This window comes from Choloepus didactylus, chromosome X (genome assembly GCF_015220235.1).
Source record: "Choloepus didactylus isolate mChoDid1 chromosome X, mChoDid1.pri, whole genome shotgun sequence".
Lineage (NCBI taxonomy): Eukaryota > Metazoa > Chordata > Mammalia > Pilosa > Megalonychidae > Choloepus > Choloepus didactylus.
The window spans coordinates 186,713,110-186,737,320 of NC_051334.1; the positions used below are offsets into that span (position 1 = coordinate 186,713,110).

The 24,211-nt window shown below is 48.7% G+C and overlaps 1 protein-coding gene across 1 annotated transcript; it reads right to left on the minus strand.

Annotated features, from left to right (window-relative positions):
* Positions 1 to 3,382: 3,382 nt before the first annotated feature.
* Positions 3,383 to 24,211, minus strand: IDS (iduronate 2-sulfatase). The gene is made up of 9 exons (XM_037821481.1): positions 23,979 to 24,211; positions 23,111 to 23,247; positions 22,313 to 22,490; positions 19,150 to 19,238; positions 16,663 to 16,863; positions 14,945 to 15,115; positions 10,931 to 11,057; positions 9,113 to 9,286; positions 3,383 to 7,928 (listed from the first exon to the last, which is right to left on the minus strand). Exons 1-9 carry the CDS (start codon positions 24,076 to 24,078, stop codon positions 7,456 to 7,458), a joined length of 1,650 nt encoding a protein of 549 aa, XP_037677409.1. The 5' UTR covers positions 24,079 to 24,211; the 3' UTR covers positions 3,383 to 7,455.

Genomic DNA, 24,211 nt, shown 5'->3' on the forward strand with positions numbered 1-24,211 from the left:
GTCTCTGTCTTGGCACTGATGTCATTTGGGCCTGATGGTCCTTTCTTTGTGGGGAGCTGTCCTGAGCATTGCAGGACATTTAGCAGCATCCTTGGCCTCTATCCACTAGATGCCAGTTGCAATAAACCCCCCACTTGCGACAGCCAAAAATGTCTCCACACGTTATCAAATGTCCTCTGGGGGCAGCCTCGCCCCTGGTGGAGAACCGCTGGCCTAGGCGATGCTTCCATACCTCAGGTGACAGCGAGCTCTCCACACCCTGGAGCCGGCTCTTCCAACTGCGAGCAGCTCAGCCTTCCACTGCGTTCCGCAGAGATTTCAAGATGGTGCTGCACCCCCAGTCCCCTCCTCTGCCCAAGTCTTTTCTCCTCCTGACTTGTTCCTCGCATGCCCGGTTGCATCCCCACCCATCTTGGGGCTGTCCTCTGAATGTGTTCCTGCTTGTGCACATCTTGGTAACAGCTCTGAGTCCCTGGTTAAATGCACTCATCCAGGTGTCGGCGGACTGTGGGGCGTAGGCACAGCGGCCAGTGCACATGGAAACGCCAGGGGCTGAGGGGCAAGTGTGAGGCCCAGAAAGGGTCTGCAAAAGCAGAGAGAATAACACGTCCCCAGTGTCCTTCACAGGGAATTTGTAGCAGCGAAATGAGAATCTAGATATGAAAGTACTGGAATCTTAGTGTTTATGAATGAGGTGTCATTCACTATTTAACTAAAAACCTGGACATTTTAATTAACCTAAATACCCTACTTTTTGAATATTCCATTTAATCAAGATTGTACTGACAGATGCCATGCCAGGCTAATTCCTATTCATCCTTCAGTCTCAGCGAGGATGTCATGAATTCTAAGAAAGGTTTTGCGCCCCATCTCCTTTCATTCATTCCTATGCTGTCAAATATTTATTGAGCACCTACTGTGTACCAGGCTCTCTGCTAGGTGCTGGGGAGTCCGTAGTAAACAGGGTGCTTTGCGAGTTCACAACAGGAGAGCTGCCTGAGCTAGGAGGGGGCAGCGAAGGCCTCCCTGTTCTTTCCCTCCGGCTATGTCCCACCAAGTCCCCCCCCCACCACCCTCCACGGAGCTGCTGACCTTTTAAAATGCTGAAGGTTTGCATCAGCAACACTGCTCCCTGGGGTTGACCCTCCTCGCCACCTTGGTCTCGGGACCCACATTTATTCGTCGGGCCACCATTTGTCCTTTTCGAGTTTCACCCTTTCACAAGAAACCAGTAACGGTGCTCGCTTCTGAGGATAATGGAGGTTGGAGGACAGGACAGAAGAGAAAATGACTCTTCATTTGTATATCTGCCTGTGCCTTTTAAACTTTGTACCACGTGCATATATTACCTAGTCACAATAAACAAGGCAGCAAATAAATACATTGGACATACACTTCACCCCATCCTTCCAGACTGTCCTGAGCCATTTGGAAATTTGTATCTTCTGGGGTCTTCTCTTTGCTTCACAAGTATGATAAGCATGCCTTCAGTATCTTCATTCACATCACCAGTAAGAAAATGTGGCAAAAGACGAGCTCGTCAGGACACTTCTGAGTTAAGGTACATTTACAATGCACTAAGTGGGGACTTTTCCATTTGGGAATGCAGGAACCCACCAAATTCCTTCAAAAAGACGATCAGTGGCTGCTTGTTTACATGGTTGCTATTGCACAGCTAATTTCCCTAAACAGAAGCCCACGTGACTGGCTAACCCTCTTGCCTCCTTTCTGGGGAGTCTTCTTCAGTGCAGGGCAAATTTAGAAATGTGCTTGTACATTTGCGTGCGACTCAGCACCTGCCATCAAGAATCCAACTTCTGCCCAGAACCCAAACCACAGCCACTGCCCTGTCCTCCCACAGGTAGGAACAGGTTGGGTACTTTAATGGCTTCATTTATTTTGAGGGAGCATCAAGCAGCCCTGAAACAGCAGCTAGGATTGCACACAATGATAATGGCAAATTTAATATAATGGATTCATACACTAACTCATGCTGCAGTTAACATAAATGCAAGCACGTGTTTTGCAGTAATGTGGAAGAGATGCATTCACAAAACATGTTAAGTAAATAATGAGTTTTGAATATAAATCACCTGCCAAAGGTTCTTTTCCGAAACACACACCAGAAAGAACAGTAAGTTAGGGCTGGGGTTTGGTAAACGGCAGCCCCACCCCACTCCAAACCTTCTGACTGCATAAACCGTGGTCCCTGATAAATCTCTTTGTCCAGCTCCTAACTCTTTCTTCCTAGCATGTGCCGACTATTCCAGACCCCAAGCCGTTGCTCCCAGTTGACAGTGGGGAAACTATTCTTTCTGCCGGGACATGCCCGGTTGGGCCATGCCCGGTTGACCCATGCCAGGCACTTTGCCCAGAGCCAGCCACATTTGTCTTCTCCAGTCTGGACAACCCTCCACCTGAGGCCCAGGACCCCATCGTCCAGAATGTAGACTTAAACCAGGACACTTTTGCATCCTTTGATGATTGGCACCAGGGCAGGACACGGAGTAACGGCCAGGAAACTCTGATCCCAAAGGAAAACCATCGCGTGGCCAGCCGGAAGCCCTTGAGGATGGGCTCGCCACATCAACTTACCTGTATAGCTCCCAACACTCGAGAGGAAAACAGCATTTGCTGCAGCACCCATGGTGCATCAGCACCCATGGGGAGAGGTAAGGCCTGAGAGCAGTGAGGGTCCTGACCCAGGGGATTACCCAGGAAAGCCAAGGAGACAGGAGGCGGGAGGGGCCAGGCTGAAAGCAGGCTCAACCACAGTGGGCTACACCCGAGGCCAAGAGAGATGATAAGCAGAGGCCAAAGTGGGAACCCAGATTCGAGTTCAACCCCAGATCCCAGGCCGGAATTCCCGACAACCTGCAGGACAGGCTCGGGGATGGAGAAGGGGCCGAGCCACATGAATCAGTGGCTGCGCTGACCCCATTTGGGAATTTATACCCAGAGCCCCTAAAGCAGGGAGGTCCAGATGGCTGGGGAACCTTGCAGGCTACAGGAAGGGGACATCAGGAACAAGGGAGGCAGCAGCTTGTCATCATTCAGAGAAACCTTGCCCTTTATAGCCAGTCGGCTTGCTCGCCTCCCAGCACACAGCCCAGCGTTTTAAAGCAGGATATAAGATTATACGTGGTAGATTTCAGCTAAGGAAAGATGGAAATGTCCCTATGTGTGCACATGGACGTGGCAGGAAGAAGTGGGAGGACATTCACAAATGCTAACCGTGGTTATCTTCTGGGGGGGGGGGGGGCAGGATTCTTTTCATCATCTTTTTCACATTTTTCAAGTTTTACGCAACGAGCATGTAATATGCTGATAAGGGGGTGGAGAGACAGGGAGAGTTCAGTACAAAACCAAACCACAAAAAAAGCAAAGTGAAATGAATATTTATTTAATCTCCAGACTGGGGAGGGATTTCCACATTTAACAGGAAAAGACAGGAAGAAAAATCACATGAGAAAACATCAGTTCGCTTGATTAGTTTAAAAATTGAAACCCATAACCAAAATTCAAGGGCAGGTTCACACAACTGGAAATACAAAGGACAAACAAACATCCAGAGGGAAGAGTGCAAAGAGTTAGAAAGCTAAATAGGATATCATTTTCACCTATTGTAGGTGTTGGTTGGTTGGTTGCTTGCTTTTATGCATTTTATTTGCATGCTTGTTTGCTTTATTTTTTAGTTTGATTACCCAAAGCAGCAAGAAATTGGGGAAAGGAGCAAAATGGAGATGCTTTTGACAACTTGGCACTGAGAGTCTATCCTAAGGAAATAATTTGAAATACATAAAAACATTTTATTCACAAAGTTGTCCATTACAGCATTATTTATAATACTGACAAGCCAGCCAAAAATCTAAATTTCCAATAGAGTAAGGTTAAGCAAATTAACCTAAAACTACACAATGAAATCTATTACTACCAGTATAAAGTATCATTGCAGAAGTCTGTAATAACTACACATAACACTTTGGTTACTGTGGAAAAAAAGAATATAAAATTGAAAACTGCATGATAGAGAACATAGTATGATCACAACCATGTAAAAATTTCACACCCCAAAAAGAGACAAGATATTAAGTGATTATCTCTGGGTAACTGGGTAGAATATTTATGCTTTTTTTTCTTTACCTTTTACTACTTTTCTGTTTTCTAATTTTTCTAAAATTAACATATCAATTTTATAATCGGAAAAAGTCTCCCCCTTTTTTTAAACTAAGGTGAACACAAGATCCTTCAGCAGTGCTCATCTCATCCCATGATACAGCCCAGGGTGTCACAAAAACCTCAACCTCTCGGTGATGTGGTCACTGGCTCTGAAGAATGGTTATGAATGGATCGGTAAAGAGAGGAGGGCGGAGAGAATCTAAGAGTGGACGGGGGGGTAGGGACAGGCACGGAATGGTGAGGGACCAGCTGTGAAGCTGGTCAGCCGAGGAAAGGGGATCTGTGGAATCAGGGAAGACTCTGACTGCTCAGCGGAGGTCTGACTAGACCCTGTAGTAGGCACTGACGGTGTTCTCAAAGGGCAGGATCAAAGTGGGATTTCAGGAAGACACGTGGATTCCTTCAGGAACAAGGGCGGAAAAAGGAGAAGGAAGGCGACTACTTGGGAAGGAGGTGGGAAGGGCTGCGGCAATGGCAGTGGCAATGGGAGTGAAGGGGAAGAGGCTGGTTGCCCCCCATGACACTCCCCTACTCTCCGCTCAAGCCGAATATGCTTCGCTCACCTCCAGACAAGGCTTTGCGGGCAAACACAGGGTCGGTACAGCTCACAAGAGGGACCTGCCCACAGCCAGGTGGATCTGAGCTCAAATTCAGAGAATCGAGAGCAGTTCTGTTCAACAGAGCTTTCTGCCATAATGGGAAGGTTCTAGATCTGTGCTGCCCAACACGGTAGCTGCCAGAAGTAGCTACTAAGCACTTCAAAAGCGGGGAAAGCCACTAAGGATCTGCTGTTCAAATTTTGATTTCATTTTAATCAACTTAAATTTCATGCAAGCTTTCTGGGATCACTAGTTCTGCTGGCAACGAAACCAACTGAATAAACCCCATTCAAGTGAAAAGGGGATTTCTACAAATAAAGTGACTGGCAAGCCATTCATAAAATACCTGTCATGGGATGAGAGAAGCAACAAAGACAGGGTCAAGATAAGGAATGTGGCCAGCTTTGATATCTGAAAACCAGAAAGTGGCCATTCATCCCAGCATGTGCTGGAGACGTGCAAAGGGAAAGGAAAAGCAGCTCAAAATTGCATTCCAAGTCAACAACACAAAAAGGAAGTGTAACTCGTAAGATCGTTTAGAAGAACATGCCACAGGATGTGAAGTGCAGCCTTTGCTTCTAAGAGGAGAGCTATGTAAAGGAAGGCCAAGAAAACCTAAAACTAAAGGAGGGGAAGCATTCCAGGGCTATGCCCTCAGGTAGAAGAGATGAGACAGAAGAACTTCTAGAAGACACAGATCAACATGCAGCTGGAGGAAAGGGTCACAGATTTATAGCTAAACCGGCAGCTGTGCATGACAGGTGCATGTCACGTCGTGTCACTCTCTTCCAGCCCGGTACAGCTTACAACTTCATCGAGAACAGAATGTGGACAGTTTTGATCCTAAAACTGTGCTTCAAGAAACGAAGTGAGAAGAAAGGATGACGTTTATAGATGGTAGCCAAACTGGAGCAACAAATGGATGTGGCATTTACAGATGGCCTGTGTTAAAGCTTACGATGACAATGTCGGAGGAGGAGATAAAAACATGTCACGAGGAAGTCACAGACTGTATTGTAAAAGTCACAGTGGAGGTGATAAGAGCGATAAAGAAGAGGGAGAAAGAAAAAGCCAAAGGAAACCGATCACAAAAGCCAAGGCTTCCGGAAGAGAGACAAGCTTCAGGATCGGGAGAGAAACTGCTGTTGCCAGAACAGTTAGTCACTTAACTTCTGAGAGGGTCATTGTGTCACCATATACCTATCTCTACTGTTGGCCAGTGAGTAAAACTCCTATCTGTCTTTGAAATTTTACTGAGTTGAAGTAATCTTTTAATATAATATCTTGCCTATTTGGGTTACAATGTAATAAATACACTGCAACAGCTTTAATCCAACTTGCGGTATTATGTTTCACAAACATTTACCTGTAAACTGTGAAGCATTTGTAAAGAGAGATTTACCAAAAATTACTTGTATTTCAAAACAGGACCACATGAGATGTTTAGAAAGGTACAGACTCTTCCAATAAGTACTGATAATTTAGTTGCCTAATCACCTTCAACACATCATGTAAATGTTAGCTATAAATATTCCATCCCTCTTGTAGAAGATGACATAGACTAAAGCTCATTATTACTACCACCTGCCTTTCTGGTTTTTTTTATATTTAGGGAAAACAGAACTACATTCTGGGGAATTGAAAATTACCTAATGATATAGTAATGCAGTTTTCACAATACTCAGAACAATTTAGAACTTAATAAAATTAATGTTTTCTTTAATTAGCAGTCAGAAGTAGAATATTTTTTGCTTCCTGGGTAAACGGATATCTGCACCCAACCATCCCTAAAAAAGGAAATCATTAATAGGGTTTTGAGTGATTAAATCCAAGGATATGTTACATCTTGAAATGGTTTTCATTGTGAACAGCAGTGCCTTTTAATGGAGTGCCTTTGAGTTTAAGTGTCATAATGTTTGCTAACAAATTATCATTTGGGCCTGAAAGTGTATGAAGAATTTTCACCGAATTTCTCAGACATCTCATGTCTCAGGTTCACTGAGCATCATAATAAATGATAATTAATTTAATGTAGAAATTCCACATTAATCACCTCATGCACACTTTGTCTTCAGATTTTGAAATCTTGTGGTCTTAGACACAAACACTGAAGAGAGATTTTTAATCCAAGGCTTTGGCTTTTTAGCAGTATTATTTAACTTGACACTTTAGAAAGAGACACGGATTATGTGCTGACATGATAATATTTGGAATATATTGTGGAATTTGGTGCATTTCAATTTAATGATTAAATTAAAAGCAAAAGTCATGAAACTTAATTTGATACATGGTTACTGGTTGAAATGCACTGAATTCCACAACTTTGTATTTCTTGAGTATCATATGCTTGGTTATGATAGTCTTGGTATCTAAAAAAGGTATAACCTAATTTTAGTTTGCTGGTTCACTTTGCACTTATTCCTTCAATAAATGAGTTATGACTGTTTAAGGAAAAAAATAAAAAAGAAAAGTTCAGCCCAGCCTCAGTCCAAATTACTACCAATTGTAAATTCACAAAGACTAAATTCAAAGGTTTGGCTGTTACATTTTCTTTAGGCCAAACTGTTAATGCATGTTTTGACTGCCTACTCCTTGGGTTGGCTCCGATATGGGAAATCACAAAATAACCAGCTCCGACTCATTTTCTCACCAGCTTGCCCTTTGTGGTGGGCAAAACTTAAGGCATCAATGATCGGGGAAGTTCTTCAACTTGGGTGTCATTATATACATTATGATCCTGCAGTGGGTCAGAATCTACAAAATACAGTTCCCCCGCGTGGATGTCTGAAAAGTTAGCGAGAAATTTATCAGGATTGAAGCCAACCCACACAGTGTACCTATAATCTATCGTGCGTATGGAATAGCCCATGACCTTTATATCTTTTAAACTCGGCTTATCAGAATTCCACTGAGGGGCATCTGCAGGCCGAGGGTACTGGCTATAGGCAATCGACTCACGGGGAGTCCCACGGAGGGAGGGAGCCTCTCCCAAGTCAGGGAATCGAAAATGCTTCAGAAGATTGTGGCCTTCTCTGCACAGCTCAACATGAAACGAGGGGACGGGGCAGCGTGGTGGAACTCGCAATCCTGCCAGTCCGGCAAGTGTGGGGAAGAGAGAGACAAGTTCCACAAGGGCTGTGGCTTGCCTGCCTGCAAAGGGAAGCACCACAGTAGAACCTGTTACATTACAGAAGCCGGCCACAGCCAAGACGAGCCAAATAACCTGTCCGGGCTGCACACATTCCCCTTTTCTTTCACAACATTTATTTTAGCAAAAGAATCTTAGGAACAGAGCCAATGCAGCACCTCATTCTCTGCTAACTACCCATCCAAAAGCAGGATGCAAAACGAAGATGTCCACAGTTCATTGGCCCTTTTAAAGATGATTTTCACTTTGGACCCACTGGTATAATAATTGCTTCCTCTTTATCCACCAGGTAAAAGGAAGAGGAAATTCTGAATCTCAGTATCTCCCTGCAGGTTGCTCCTCTCTGGGCTCCCTGCATTTGCCACATCTTAACAGTCTAAATCTCACACTTGATATTGATTTGTTTCATCTTACCTTTATTTTGGACCACTGTTCTAGCCTTCCTGCGTCTTTCCAGGTTAGCTTTAGACAGCCCAATTTCGTTTTCTAGACATTCAATTTGTGCTCTGCATTCTCTGCCTTTTGTCATGTCATTGATACAGAAGTTAAAAAATTTCAGGGTAAGATTTGAGCTCTTCAGTTTGCCAGGAGAAATCTTTCGATAGGTTGAGAATCCTTTTGGAAACTTTTCTTGGGAGATGCGATCATTCCACAAGTGACAAATTCATGTAACTGCACTGTCACCTGGTTTATTCCCAAATTTTCTCTCTAACCTATACCTCTTTCCTGAACTTCAGACTTGTCTCCCACAGCTTATCCCACTTCAGCAGCCGAAACTTCTGATCTTTCTCTTGAACTTTCCTCTGACATTCTTCCCCTTCTCAGGAAATGGCAATGGTTGCTCGGGCCAAAAAACTTCATCATCTCAAACCCTATCTTTGTCTCTGGGCATAAGCATGGTGCTCCCACATCCACAACAGCCCTTGCCACCCTGGGGGACACCACCTGCTCCCCTGTCTCTCCCCCTCCCCAAGGCCCCTCGTGGAGGGGGTCTACACTTGTCAGTTCTGGCTTGCCCGCCCCTGCCCCGAGCCCGGATGGAGCTTGGGAAACATATGCAGACAGGACGATGTCAAGGAAGCGATTCCGACACTGGGCAGGAGCGTGGGCTGGGGAACCCTGATCTATGATTCAATGAGGTGCTTACAGAAGCCAATGGGGCCATTAGTGCCATCATATTTTATACCTGGCTCCATCGGTTCTGGGATGGAACTGAAAGGATCCACATAGGGGAAAAGCTTCTCGCCTGCCTCTGGAAGCGAAGCCGTTCTTCCAGGAACATAAAACATCAGGGGTACACGAGTGGTGACGTCAAAATTGCTGTATTTGGCCCATTCTCCGTGCTCACCTAGAGCCCAGCCTGGTTCATAAGAAGCACAGAATAACCGAAAATGAATAATCACATCTCAGTCTGTCTATGTTAGAAACCATTTCATTTCTGGTCTAAGAACCAGAAGAAATGATGACATTGTCTAGAAGAAACACCTCTAAAATCACCACAAAAAGGGTGAGTTCACCTGAGTACTGCTTTGTTCAAAGTCGGACATGTGTCGTGAATGAGAAACCTTCCGAAACTAAAATAAATATTCCCAAATTAAACTAATAAAATAAAAACTCCAAAACTCTTTTAACAAGCAACTAGCACTACACACCCATGTTGGGCTCTGAGGGACCAGTGACCCCCAGACACCCCTCCCCTGCTAAGAATGGCTGACTTTTGACTGAACGGGGACCCCTAAAGCTGTGGTGTCACCACTGCCCTGTCCTGTCCATCAAGTCCCACAAGCTTGGGTTGTCACCTTTGGAATGGGGACCATCAAAAAACAAACTGTGAACCCATGGTACATACCAGAGCTCAAATGCAAAAAAGACAAGGCAATCTTGCTCAGTTTTTAAGACAGACCACAGAGAAAAACATAACTTTTGATTCCAGATCTTTAATGGATTGAAAACAGCCCTTAACCCTGACTTAAAACATCCCTTGCAAAAAATAGCTTGAATACTCCGAGATGTATATGTCTAAACTTTTTAAGTTTCAGCACCCTTTTTGATATAAAACTATGCATGACACAGATTGTTCATTTAGTATTTAGTGTTAAAAAAATAACCAAAGCCAAAAAAAGAATTGCTTTGGATTCAAGAAGGCTTTTAAATAAATTCGTACTATCTTCCTTGCCACTACCTGTGCTGACATTTGAAACACGATTGTGCATATTATAGCCCGAGATCCCCTGGCTCAGTCTACAGACAACACTTGTTCTGCAAATGGAGTGGCAGGCTTCAAGGGGACTCAGAATGGAACCTGTTCTGTGACAAGAGCACTCTCCTAAGAAGACTACAAGTGAAAAGAACTTCACACTTATCAGTAATCAAACAACGCAGGCACTGACTCACACACACTCAATGCATCTGGCAGGGCCCTTCCTCCCTTTGGCTGTAAGAGGTGGGGAATTCGGTAGGGAATTTCATAGTTTGGTGGAGTTCAATAAGACAGGCAGTTTCCCCAATCAGCCTTATGGGATACATGAGGGGCAGCCACACCCCCTTCACATCTCCACCCTGTCTAAGAGAACATGGCAGCCCTTTACTCATGCGGGCTGGTGAATGGGTGGGTGAGCAACGAATGAGCTGCTAGGAAACCAGCTTGGAGGTCATGTTGCCCCAGTCTGGCTGGAACCTAAAAGGTTAAGGGTAAAGAAACCTGAGAGAGAGGAATGTGAGGGATCCTGGCCAGTGGGAGCTCAGGAGTCCAACCCCGGGGGTCTGGGTTGCACGCAGAGGCTCTGAAAGTACATCGGGCAGGCTCTTTGTGGTGCTGACAGATACGGTACTCTGAGCCCATGGCCCTCTGCTGGCTATGGAGAGGTCCCAGAACTAACAAGCTGATCATAAGAGCACCCCAGACTTGGATACCACTGATGCACACACACACACACAAAAAGCCCTTTTCAGGGAAAAGTCCAGACACTTTGAGTGACTCACTAGGGCTTTTCAAAATGCTTACCGTGATCCGAGGTGAACACAATGATCGTGCTGTTGGCCAGCTGAAGGTCATCCAGAGTACTCAAAAGATGGCCGATCTGGGTATCCAAATATGACACGGAGGCGAAGTAGCTCTGGCGGATTTTCCGCTGTGCATTTAAAACCGACAGATGATGACAGTGCTCTCCTGAGTGGGCCCCTTTTCCCCAACTCTCAGGTGATGCCCTTTGCATCCCCTCACCTGAGTAGTCACAGCTAAATCTGCAGGTCCCCAAATAAGATTCCTGTCTAAGGTAGTCAGCTTTTACTTTGGAGGACAGATCATGAGGGATGGATGTGCGATGTACTGTTCCTTTCCATCTCCTTCCCATATTCTTACGGGTCCCAGAGGATGGACAAGGGTGGAGGGGTCCTTTTCTCTGGCTGCTTTCTGACCTAGTGAGTGGCAACCATTTATTGTCCCTGCTCATGGCCGTTGTGTACAGCTCCTCTCTAACCAGCTCCCAGCAAGCAGAAGAGAGAGATGGAGGGCTGAGGGAAGGGACTCACTGGCCCCTCCCGGGTTGACTCTTCCCCAGCCATGTTCATAGATGTTGAGGAAGGAGATAAATTCACCTCCAAGGGGTGAGGGGCAAGGGAGCTGCTGCCCGCCTCCACCAGGTGCCCAGCCCCTGCCTTGTCAGCTGTACCCGCTGGCCTGAAGACAATCCTGAGACTCACCCATTCTCCCCATGCCATGCGGCGAGGAGGACAGAGGATCATTTAACCTAGAAGGTGTGGGGTGAACCCTGGCCTACTTCTACTTTCTGGTAGACAGTCTTCAGTCTGTAACTTGGGGCACTCTGGTCTTCCTGGGGAGCAAAGACACCTGTCAGGAGGGCTATGTCCTACCCAAGGGCACTTGATCATTCCCATGCTGGCACCTGGAGATGGGGCCGCAAGCAGACATGGTCCACACCCTCAGTGAACTGCCTGTCTGGTGAGGGCACAGGCACGGAGACAAGAAAACACATGCGATCCCGGTGGGGCCCAGGGCGGGTGACATGGGAGAATGAGCCCTCAAGCCTAACTGGGGCAATCAGGGAAGGCTTCACAGAGGAGGGAGCCTTTGAGAAGGATGTGCAAGAATCTGCAATGGGACAAATGGGAACCAGACACCCCAAGCAGGGGGCTACGGCACAGAGTCACAACAGACCTTGGGAAGGGCCTTGGGAAGGGAGCATGCAAAGGCAGGGGCAAGGGAAGTGGTGCTTTTGAAGATGGGAGGGACAAAGGGGGCAGGCCCAGAGGCTGATGGGAAAGTTGGGGGTAGGGGAGACCTGGCAGACATGGGAAGGAATAGGGGTGGACAGGGAGCCAGGTCCCCACTTCTCTTCCTCTGAGACTAAGAAGGCTGGGAGACCAGCACACATGCATGCACAGTTCTGAGAGGCCGTCAATCACACCCACTTACTCGGCACCTGTGGGGTGCCACATCCGATTCCCCCAACCACTCCAAAAGGCCCAGAGAGGCTAATTAACTTGTCCAGAGTCACACAGCTGGCAAGAGGCACAGCCAGTTTCTGAAGCCACACCCATCATGACCCCACCCCACCACTGCCTGTCTAACAGTCTCCATTTCTAACACAGGAGAGACGGGGCGGGGGCGGGGCCCAAAGGATTGGGTGGGAGCAGCAAGGGATCAGAGCAGCTGCAGGGGGTGGGGGGGTAATCGAGAGGGAGCCGAGCAGAGGCCCCATAATGGACTGCTGGGGTTGGAGGCAGGGCATGGAGGACCACTCCGTTCCAGGGCTGCATGGATCCTGTCCAGCAGCTCTCAGCACCCGGGGCTAAGAGCAGAGGGGGTGGCTGGACCATTCTGTGACCAGGGTACTGCAGGTGGGAGAAGAACAAATGGACAGGTGTGCTGAGGGGCCCTCAGCAGTTCAGGAAAGGAGCAAAGCCAAGCAGGAACCAAGTGCGGGTGGGGGTGGGGATGAGGCGTCCCCACCCTGGCGATCCCCAAGAGGTGCAAGGCCATGGAGCAAGGGAGCTACAGGGAGAGAAGGCTGCGGTCAGGGTGGTGTCCAAGGATGAGCAGGCTTTGGAAGTGACAAACTCCTGAGCGCGGCCGCAGAGGTCACAGGCTCGAGTGGAGCTGGATTAGAGGGCTGGGAGCTGATGAGGGCACAGAACCAAGAGGCTCAAGAGTGAGGCAGGGTATGGACGTAGATGCCCAAACCTGCAAGTGGACGGTGGCCTTGGTGAGGAGAAAGATGGTGAGCCTTGGTTCTGCGGGATGGGGGACCAGTGGCTGAGCACCCCGGGGAGGCTGACAGGTTCTGCTGTCATCTGTGTGGCCCCGCTGGGTGGCAACAACGCCAGTGGACGGGGGTGTGAAGAGGGGGCTAAGAGAACTTGAATATGGAACTTGAAGGAGGCGTGTCTGAGAGGCTTTCACATGCTCTCCTTAGTCTCCCAGCAAACCTTGAAAGTAGGTGTTACCATGGAAAACCTTTCTCTCTTGTTCCCATTTTACAGATAGGGAAACTGAGGCTCTGAAAGGTAAAGTGACTTGACAAAGATCATGTAGCTGGCAAGAGGCAGAACTGAAGCTGAACCCAGATCATTCTGAACCAACAAAACCAATCATGGGGCTTTGGAGCCAGACACAGCCAGGGATGAGACCTGGCCCCACTTGGCACTAACTGTGTGACTTGGGGCAAGTTACCGCACCTCTCTGACTTTCATTGCCTCACCTGGACAATGGGGACAGCATGGACCTCACTAGGTTCCCCTGGGGATCAAATGAGATAGCACATAAAATGCCAAGCATGCTTTCTGGCTCATGGTCCATTTTAAAGGGTCATTTCAAGTAACCATTACTAATAAGGCATTTAGGGGTGGCCGCGGAGCTGCAATATGAGCAACTTGGCTATCAGAACCCCTGTAAGGTGAAATTATGGGCCAAACACACTGATGAGTCCACTGCTTTCCAAATGCTCACCAGTTGCCACCTGAAACCCAGGAACCCAACAGATTTGCAGTATGCAGAATCCCTCACACCCAAAGTCTTGCTGTCGGAACTCTGGGGCCAAATAAGTTTGGGTAGCAGGAGATCCCTGCATGTTGTTTCTGTTACCGTACTTTTTTTTCTTAAAAAAAAGTATGTTCTATATCAGTGGTTCTCAAACTTCTGAGTGCATCAGAATTACCTGGTGTGTTTTTTGGAAAGGCACATTCTCAGGCCCCACACTCCAATTCCAAAAGACTGCGTGGGGCCGTGGCTCTGCATTTCTGACAAGCCCTCCCGGCCACTCTGATGCAGTTGGTCTGGGAAGCCCACTTTGTGAAAATGCTGCCCTCTTCCATCCAGTGCAGCAACAGAAAGGCAGGGCTCCGTGTAGAATATTCTGGAAGAGCACTGATAAGCGTGTCCCCAGCACTCTCCAGAGAGAGAGGGTGGCTGATGAGTCAACCTGAAGATTCTAACTCGGTGGCTGCTCTGCCCCCATATTATGGCAATGGGATATCAGACGTCACAGCTGCTCGAGCCTGGCTGTGACGGTGCCCTGGCTCCCTTCTACATCGAGGCCCTGCTCCCTAAGCTACCTCTGAAAGGGATGGGCTCCCATGTAGACGTTCCCCCAGAGAGAACCTGCTGTGACTGGCAAACCAAGTGTTCTGGTCTGTGAAGAAGCTGCCCAGCACCCTCTGGCTGACCCCAATATCAAACAATATCCCCCCATGAGTTAGTGAGGGTCATCCAAGCCTCTTCCTCACCTCAGTGCCCACATCCAATAAGTCACCATGTTCTGTGAATGTGCCCTTCTTTGGAAGCTGAGGGACTAGGTTCGGAGACTCCTGATCCATCTGGCACAGCCTGTATCTTAAAGACCCACAGACCACCTCCCACCCTGGCACCGTGCACAGTGCGCCTTATACAGAGAAGGTTCTTAGTCAAGATGTCATGTAGTGGGGCTATTGAGAAAAGTGGCTTCACCAACAAAATCATGCCATTTGTGCCTAATTCTTCCCCCAAGGATGTCACTGGTACCTGAAAGTCCATAGGAATTGGGCCGTAGGGCACACTGAGGTTTAAGGCCTGGACGTCCTCCCGCTCCCTGATGTCCATCCAGGGGTTGTAGGCCACTGGGGGTAGGCCAGCTGGGACCTGGGGGTCAGGAGCCAGGGTGATGTTCTCCAAGGGATACAGCTTCTGAAATTCCTTTGGGGAAAAAGACACAAAGGGACAAGGTTGTCATGCTGGCGGCAAAGGGACCAGGCTGTGACCCTATTGGCGTTTACTGTCTTTTCTCAAAGCCTGTGATGCTTTTACGTGGCCACTCACTAATGCTTCCCAGGGATCCACCTCACCTGGAAGTCAGGCCTTAGGTCACCCTCACGGACTGCCAATGGCAATAAAATCATGCAACTTCTGTTTCCGGCAACCCGAGCAGTGACAATTCTCTGCCCTCATACAAACCCATGCCTGGTCCCCACCTTGCCACCAACTAGGAGAGGTGTGGAGGGGTGTGTTAGGGAGCCCCAAGACCACCATCAGGTTTGGCCGCTTGCTAGGTGTACTCCCAAGACTCAGTGTATAGTCCTACTCATGGCTGTGATTCACTGCAGCGCAAGGATTCCAAGAAAAATTGGCAAAGGGATAAGGTACATGGGTTGAAGTCTGGAGGAAACCAAGCACAACCGTCCAGACACCCCTGCCAGTGGAGTCACACAGGATGAGCTTAATTTCCCCAGCAATGAGCTGAGACCACACGGGTGAAATGTTGCCAACAGGGAAGCATTCAGAGACTGGGCACCTAGGGCTTTTCTTAGGGGCTGGGCACCTAGGCACCCTCTTCCTAGCATGTACCCAAATTCCAGACTCCCAAAAGGAAAGCAGGGGTTTGGCATAAACACTGTATAAACAGCTAAGGCAGAGGCAGCCACTTCTGTCAGTTCTGGGAACCGTGGGAGCCCTCTTGAAATCCACTTTCCCAATGTCAGCCAAGGGCCAACTTTATAAGGAGGCCTTTCTAAGGAGAGCAGCCTCAGACCCGCTAGGTTAACTCTTTTTCGCACAAGAGGCAGGAAGGGTGAGCCACACAGCTTCCATCGAGGGAGGGACAGCACCTGCTAGGAAGGCAAGATAGAGTACTCGCGGCATCAGACAGTATATTTTCTGTGTAATACTCTTATTACACATAAGGGGGATTCTTTGTGAAGTCAAGCTGGTGGGCTACTCAGGCCTTGGGGCAAACACAATGGGGAGAAGCTGAAAAAAAATTATAGAAAGGGAAAGGCTTTAAATGATATACACACAAGTTTGGGATTTAAGTTTCTGACGGGCAATGCAGTGCCCTGTGACTAAGGGGTCTGACTTGACAGGGTCAGGGGGAAAAGGCTGTTGTTGAGGAGGGCTTCGTATTTCCCGGAATTGTTTGCCAACGACCGTCCCTGACGGCAGGTTTTGGCGGCCAGCTCTGACTCACTTCTCCATGGTGATCTCACCATGCAACCAGGCATTTGTTCACTGAGCTCAAGGAAAGGAAACAAAACCTCCCCAGTGGAGGAATGTGGAAAGCCCAGGGATTCCAATAAGATTCTTCACATGTCCTTACACCTTGGACCTCTTAGTACACTATGACCCGTCAGGCATCCCAGGTGATGGGGGACAGCTGCATGTGACCACATCTGCTATGCAAACCCCTCCCTCAACAACCGACACAGCCGTAGGGGCAGCGTCAGAACGACCCTCAGCCAGCTCTTCACCTTGGGATATCTGAAGGGGATGTGCGGCTTATGATACCCGACGGCAAGGAAGAAAGGACTGGCCGACGTCTTCATCTTCTCTAACAAGCGTATGGCTTCCTTGGTGCTCTGTTTGTCAGGCAAGGTGCCCTCAGGCACATCCGCCACGTCCACGGGGCAAAGCAGGTTGGCATGGAGTTCTCCATCGGGCCCCCTACATGTCTTTCAAAATAAAATATATTAAGCCAGCATTTTGAATGCAGCAAATTGACGTCATGAAGGTTACACACGCAGATTTAATGTTCATGTCGCCAGCCCCTTTAAGTGTTAGTCATTCAGAAGTAGAACTGACACAGAGAATCGTTTCTTATTTTCCAGGCAGAGGCCAGACATCCACCCGTACTTGCCTTCTTGCTGCTAATTCTATGTCTCTAGGTCATAACTAATTAAAAGAAACTAAGGTAAACTAACACTCGAAAAAATATGCCTACAACTGAACAACAAAAAAATATGCCAATCAAAAACTGGGCAAAGGATTTGAATAAACACTTCTTCAAAGAAGACATACAAATGGCCAACAAGCTCACGAAAAGACGGTCAACTTCAACAGTCATTAGAGAAAATCAAATCAAAATCACAATGAAATACCACTTGATGCCCACTTGGATGGCTGCAATCAAAAAGACAAGTAATCACACACGTCGGTGAGGATGTGGAAAAATTGGAACATTCATACACGCTGGGAGGGGGGAATGAAATGGTGCAGCCACTTTGGAATATAGGCCGGCAGCTCCTCCAAGCGGTGAACACAGAGTTACCACAGAACCCAGCAATTTCACATTCCTAGCAACATTATTCATAATAGCCTTTTAAAAAGGAGAAACAACCCAAATATCCATCAACTGACGAACAGATAAATAAAATAAAGCGTGGTATAGCCATACAATGGAACGGTATTCAGTCACAAAAGGGAAGCATTAATGTTAGATTAATGTTAGAGCATGGATGAACCTTGAAAGCATTATGCTAAATGAGAGAAGCCAGACATGAAAGGACAAATATTATATGATTCCATTTATATGAAATGCCCCGAGTAGGTGAATGCACAGAGAAAGAAAACAGATTAGTGGGTGTCTAGGGCTACAGATTGGGGGGGAAATGGGGAGTGACTGCTAAGGGGTACAGGGTTTCTTTTTGGGGTAATGAAATATTCTGGAATTAGATAGTGGGGCTGGCTGCATGACTCTGAATATACTAAACACCACTACATTTTGTATCTTAAAAGGGTGAATTTTATGTCAAGAGAATTGTATCTCTGTAAGAAATAAGAAAAAAAACAATCCTCAATTTCAAAGGCAGACTAAGGTTTGTAAGTGACAGGGTCCCAGTCAACTGGCTAAGGTAACCACGGAACGTCCAGATCCTCAGCTATGCCATGTGCAGAACGGAACTGACTGTTGCATTTCCTTAGGCCGCCATGTTGGCCACAAGGCCAAAGTGAGCGTTGGCCATGGTTTCTACAGCCGAGAGACCCAGGAGCAGAGGCGGCTGCTGTTCCATCTCAAAGAGGAGTGCCACTTCACAGCCCTGCCTTGTCAGACCCACCCCTGGGGCAGGACACCCAGCACCTGCCTCAGACCACCTGCTCCCCTCCACCTATACATGATACCCTCAAATCTGCTGCTTTGACAGGGATGGGGGTGGGTGGGAGCAGGGGCCCAGCGTTTCTAAGTGAGGCCATGAACAAGGAGCAAGATGGTTAGAGACTGAGATGGGAACTTCCAATCACATTCTCACTCCACAAACCAAAGCCCGGAGCCCTCATCTTTCACTGTGTTCTGAAATGGGAAGTTGTCAAGAACTTAGAGCAATACCCTCCACCCCACCTGCCGCCCCCACAAACATCCTCACCTTTACCCACAACTGTGCTGCCTAAACCCTCAGAGGAGCACGTCATTTCTTAGTTTTCTGAGCTTCTTAAAGGTGGGTTTTAGTTTCATTTATACTTTAGGGGTTCCTCTGAACCAAAATTAAGTTTCTTCATAGATCCCCTTTCTTTCCATATGCTTTAAAATTTTAAAACCCCTATCAGGCAGATGTACAGACTGAGACAGACACATGGATGGAGCGTTTTTCTCCTGAATGAGGCTGAGGTTCCTGGATTACAGGTCTCTCTTCTCTCTCCTGTGTCACAGCATCGCCCACAGGCCCCAGCCCAGAGCCTTACCCACAGTGAGCACCAAGCAGCCATCGAAGGAATCTTACACACTAACACTTAAGGTTCTAGAACAAGGAGTACCCACCAGCCTCTACAGTAAAGCCGCTGCTCCAACGGGCCTGATGGTAAAGAGCCCAACACTGGTCTCTGCCAAGGCACTGTTCACAAATGAACACTCACTATATCACCAACATGGAGGGCCACGTGGTACCCATGATAGCTGGCCTTTATTTGCTAGACTAGGAGAAAAGCGGTTCCTTTGCAGGACAGCACTCCTTTCACCTCCTTACCTTGGTGTTTTCATACTTCTCAGAAGAGGGATGATAAGGTGGAATAGACCAGCTATATGGAGAATCATCGCTGTGGTTGGAAGATATTCCTTGAGGGGAAAACAAAGAAAATCTTTAAATAAAACATGAAGGGTCTTGCAATGCCCCCTCCTACCCAAAATTAAAGCTTTGTAAACAATTGGGCAAACGTCACATCCCCAATTTGGGCCTTGGAGTCCTCATCTACAAAACCAGAAGACCCTACTGAAGTCTGCTCTCTAGGTTTCCATTTGAGTCTTTAGCATCTGACCCGCCGGTCCCTAACTAAAGCCTAGAGTCTTGAGCAAGGGACCCTGTTATGGGCTGAATTGTGTCCCCCCAAAAGATATGATGAGGTCCTAACCTCCAGTCCCTATGAATGTGAGCCTATTTGGAATTAGTGAGGTTAAAATGAGCTCACGCCAGAGTCAGTGGGCCGTCAATCCGTTATGACTGGTGCCCGCAGAAGGGGAGAAGAGACACAGATGTAGGGGAGAAGGCCACGTGACATGCTGGCCAATGTAGAAACAAGAGACAAGGACAGACGCCCCCCTGCAGGTTTCAGAGAGAGCACCTTGAATTTCAGACCTCTGCTGCCAGAACTGGGAGAGAATGAATTTCTGTTTTAAACCACCCAGCCTGCGGTACGTTGTTTCGGCGGCCCCAGGAAACCAAGACAGACCCAAAAGGGCCACGGCAGTGCCGCCCTTCGGACTTATCACTGGATCCTCTCACCAACCCTATGGCGGAGGCAGCAGGGGCTTCGGCGCCACCACCAGCCAGGTGGGGAGAGGGAAGCTGAGGGGTCGGCGCTTGCCCAGTGCCAACCAATAACTAGGTAAGTGAGACAGGATTCCAGCCCGTGCCTTAGGACTCCCAGTTTAGTGCTCATTCTTGAAGCCGACACCTTCCCCAAGCTTAGGAGTTTCAAGTCTGTTTGGGAAAACAAAATAATACATGAAACCAAGGAAGAACTAGCTGCTATCAAAAGAATAGAAGTGGAGAGTTAAGTGGGGAATACCCCAAGCACAGATGTGATGGGGGGGGTGGTGAGGGCAGGCAGAGAGGGCTTCTGGGAGTCAGTGAAATTTGCAAAGGGATCTGAAAGCAATGCTGCCTGTGGAGATCAGCCAGGAGGACAAGCAGCATGGGACAAGCGGCATCACCAGCTCAGTGACACACTGGGGCTCCAACAGGGAGTGCCAGAGGAGGCAGGACTGGAGGGAAAGGGAGGCAGCAGACGCGGGGCTTATTACCACAGCAAGCAGGGTAGAAAGAGCACACTGAGGCTGACAGACCCGGGTTCAAATGCTGGCACTGCCCCTGAGCACCCATGCAACCATGGGCGAGCTGCCTGACCTCTCCGAGCCTCAACTTCCCTCCTTGGGAAATGAAGATGATAACAAGGGACCTTGCTTGCTGCTGAGAGGATTAAAGGAGTGACCAGCCGGCAAGTACCAGGCCCTCATCCTTGAGCAGGCCTGCTGGTGACAGAACAAAGACTTGAGAATAAAGACCCCGTCAAAAAAAAAAGTGTCTCCACAAGGACTGCAGACAAAGGTTTTGTTCTCTGGCTAGGACTCGGCACTTAGAGCCCAATTCCAAAATCAAATAGTCAGGAGGAAGGAGACCAAGCAACATCACTCGGGCCTTGTTTGGCCTCCCTTCCTGAAGCACCATCTCCTCCCGCTGAAGGATTTCCTCCTTTCTCCAAATTCATCACCTCTATCTAGCAGTAGTCCAGCAAGGAGTGTCAGGATGTGAGTACCAAATGCTAGAAGGTTCTATAGATGTTGAGATTTCAGCTGCACAGCATGCTACCCGACAGACTCACTTTCAGAACAGGGCTCGACTTAGCCCAACTGAAAAGCACCTGCAATCTATCCTGGCCAGCTGGGTTCCGGAAGAAGCTGCTGAGCTTGTCAGTGTAACAAGTGGGCCAAGGGAGAGCTACTGAAAACTTTCAAGCTGTCCCCTCTAATGAGAAGCATTGCCATCTACACGGCACTCATGTTTTCAATGCACTTTCAAGCACATTAATGGCCTGGATCTGGGTGCAGCCCTGTGAGGTCATCGGAGCAGCTACCGCTCCAGCCTCACAGAGAAGGGGATGAACAATTTGCCCAAGGTCAACAGCAGAGCTAAGAAGTGGCAGAGCTGGGACTGGAACCCACATCCCCAGATTCCAGAGATGCTCATCCCCAAGGTATGTGTGATGGTGAAAAATCTGAACTCAACTTAAATATCCAATGGCAGACTGAACTCTGATATTTCTGTATGTTAAAACTATTATGCTGGCTTCTCCTCCTTTGGAGAATGCCCACGCTAACCCCCTTCAAGCATGTACTTTTGCTATGCAGTAAACTTTTCGGATGTAAAAAAAAAAACAGAACAAAGCTATTATGTTATCATTTAAAACGACTTTTAGGGAATAGTAACTATTGGGGAAATTTGTATGTGTTAAAAAAATCCAGGATACAAAATTATATATACAGGAAGATCGCAAATCTCCCCAGGGTTACAAGTGATTTCTGTTCTTTAGTTTAGACTTTCTTCCTGTTCCAATTTTTTTTGTCAAATGAAGAAGTATTACTTCCATAAATAGGAAGAAAACGTTTTGAAGTTTGTCTGTGCTTCGGCATGCCCATTTTGGCACTAAAGGAAGCCAGTTTATCAAGAAGTGTTGAAGATCAGGGCTGCCGGGCCCTGGCTCACTACCAGCCCTGGGGACCAGTTTACACTGCTCTAGCTAACCTCATTCACCAACGGTGGGCAGCAGCCCCTGCCAGATGGCAGCCCCTTCACCGGGCATGGCAGTCCCAGGCCCCTGGGAGGTTCTCAGAAGGTCTCACCCGTTCCCTACTTCGCCAACAGGGACCCTACGATGCAGAGGGTGAGGGGCGCTGCCAACTCCCCAGCCTGATGCACTGAAGGAAACACAGGGCACCACCGTGAGTTTATGACACAAAGAAAAAAATGCCTTCTACCCTTTTCCTCTGGGTGAGAACATGACACCTGCTTAAGGAGGAATCGTTTTTAAAAGGCAGCAGTGGCCTCTTGCCAAGACAGCCCCAACCCCAAGAGGGGATTTCCCTGCTGAGGCATGCACCCACAGAGATCCCAGACTTGGGACAGCCAGCAGTACCCGGGTGAAAGACTTTTCCAACCGACATGGTCACATAGCCATTCTCCTTGAAGTACTGGGGGATGGTGAAGTAATTCCCAGAGTGCACCCTCCAGTAGGAGTTGAAGTCATACAGGCGGGTGGTGTCTGGTCTCCTCCCGGTGAGGAAGGACACTCGACTGGGGGCGCACACGGCTTGCTGTAGAGAACAGAGGCAGAATTAAACCGTCGCAGAAGAAAACAGAGATTGGCATCTAGAGGTAGCCCAGCAACCTCCTGAGATCCTCAGCCAAACAGCCTGGGGGGCTGAGTCATGCAGATGTCACAGCCTCACCCAGTCTCCAGAGATAAATTTTTCTGGAGAGAAAAAGGAAGGAGCCCCCTCAAACCAGCAGATTGCATTATATCCCTCTACGTGATAGCATCTCGAAGGCCCGCAGAGCAGGCAGTGGTCTTGGAGACAGCCGTGTGAGGGGACTTGGAGAGGAATGTCACCACAGCAAGCTGGCTCGAGCTCGCCCAAGGCTCAGGATGGCTCTGCAGCATGCCCCTACCCCCTTGAGCCCCGGGCCATCACCTCTTTTAGAAAGAGAGCCAGGCAGGACCATCCGGAGCACTTGCGAACACAACATACCCTCCAACCAAGGAGAATGGACACCTTTGCAAGTGGGCAAATGGATTTTCTTAATCGTCACTTTCTGGACTATGGTTCCCTCTAACAGATACCTGGCACTGTCAGTGCCACAGAACAGCAGCTGAAGATACCCCACCCCTCAGTGCACGAGGCACATGCCCACACCTAGATGTTCCCAGACATACCTGGGCAAAAGCATTCTGGAAGAGGAGACTGTGGGATGCCAGCTGGTCGATGTTTGGGGACTTCACGAGCTTGTCCCCGTAACAGCCCAGAGTGGGGCGCAGGTCATCCACGACTATGAAGAGGACGTTCAGGGCCTCTGCGAGGGAGAGAGCAAGGGAGGGGCTTTGGTGACATCACCCACACTGACACCTACGCCGTGGTAGGTGCCAAGGTTCTGAGAGGCCCAAAGATGGCCCCTGCACCTTGCCAGCCCAGCCAAGGCCCATGTAAGGCCTGCAGGGCACTGGGTGGAGGGTTGGCACTGGGAGTACACGACCCACATTATGCTTCCTTGGGGGTGGGGTGCACAGAGGAAGCCCAAGACCTAGGTAGCAGGGTCAGGCTTTCATCATGGCCTCAAACCCAGATGACGAAGAGAGAAAGAGATGGTGGGAGGGAGGGAAGGAAGGATGGATGGAGAGAGAGAGGAAGGGAAGGATAGATGGAGGGAAGGAAAGATGGATGGAGGGAGGGAGGGAGAGAGGGAGGGAGGGAAGGAGGGAGGAAGGGAAAGATGGATGGATAGATGGAGGGAAGAATAGACAGATGGAAGGAGGTAAGACGGGAAGGAGGGTTGGATGGAGAAAGGGAAAAATAGAAGGACAGATGGTGGGAGGGAAGGGAGGATGAAAAGATGGAGAGCACAGTTGGATAGAAGGATGGAGGCTGGGATGGATGGAGAGATGGAGGGGAGGATGGAAGGAGTGGAGGAAGGAAAGGAAGGGAGGATGGCTGGAGGAAAAGACTGATGGATGAAGAGACGGAAGAAAAGAGGGAACGAAAGATGGAGGGAGGAAGGGAGCTCCGCGAGCCGGGCGCGGGCGGCACCTGCGGCTGAGTCCCCGGGCGCCGCGCACTCGAGGGCAGCGCCGACGGAGCCCAGGACCAGTCCGAACCAGAGCAGGCTCGGGCCGGGCGGCGGCGGCATTTCTGCTGTGGCACGACCGCTCGGGGCGGTGGCGGCAAGCTGCGGTGGGAGGGCCCGGGGAGCCGCCGCCGCCGCCGCCGCCGGCGGTCGAGGAGAGCTAACTGCGCGACGGGGAGACCAGGAGCCCACTGGC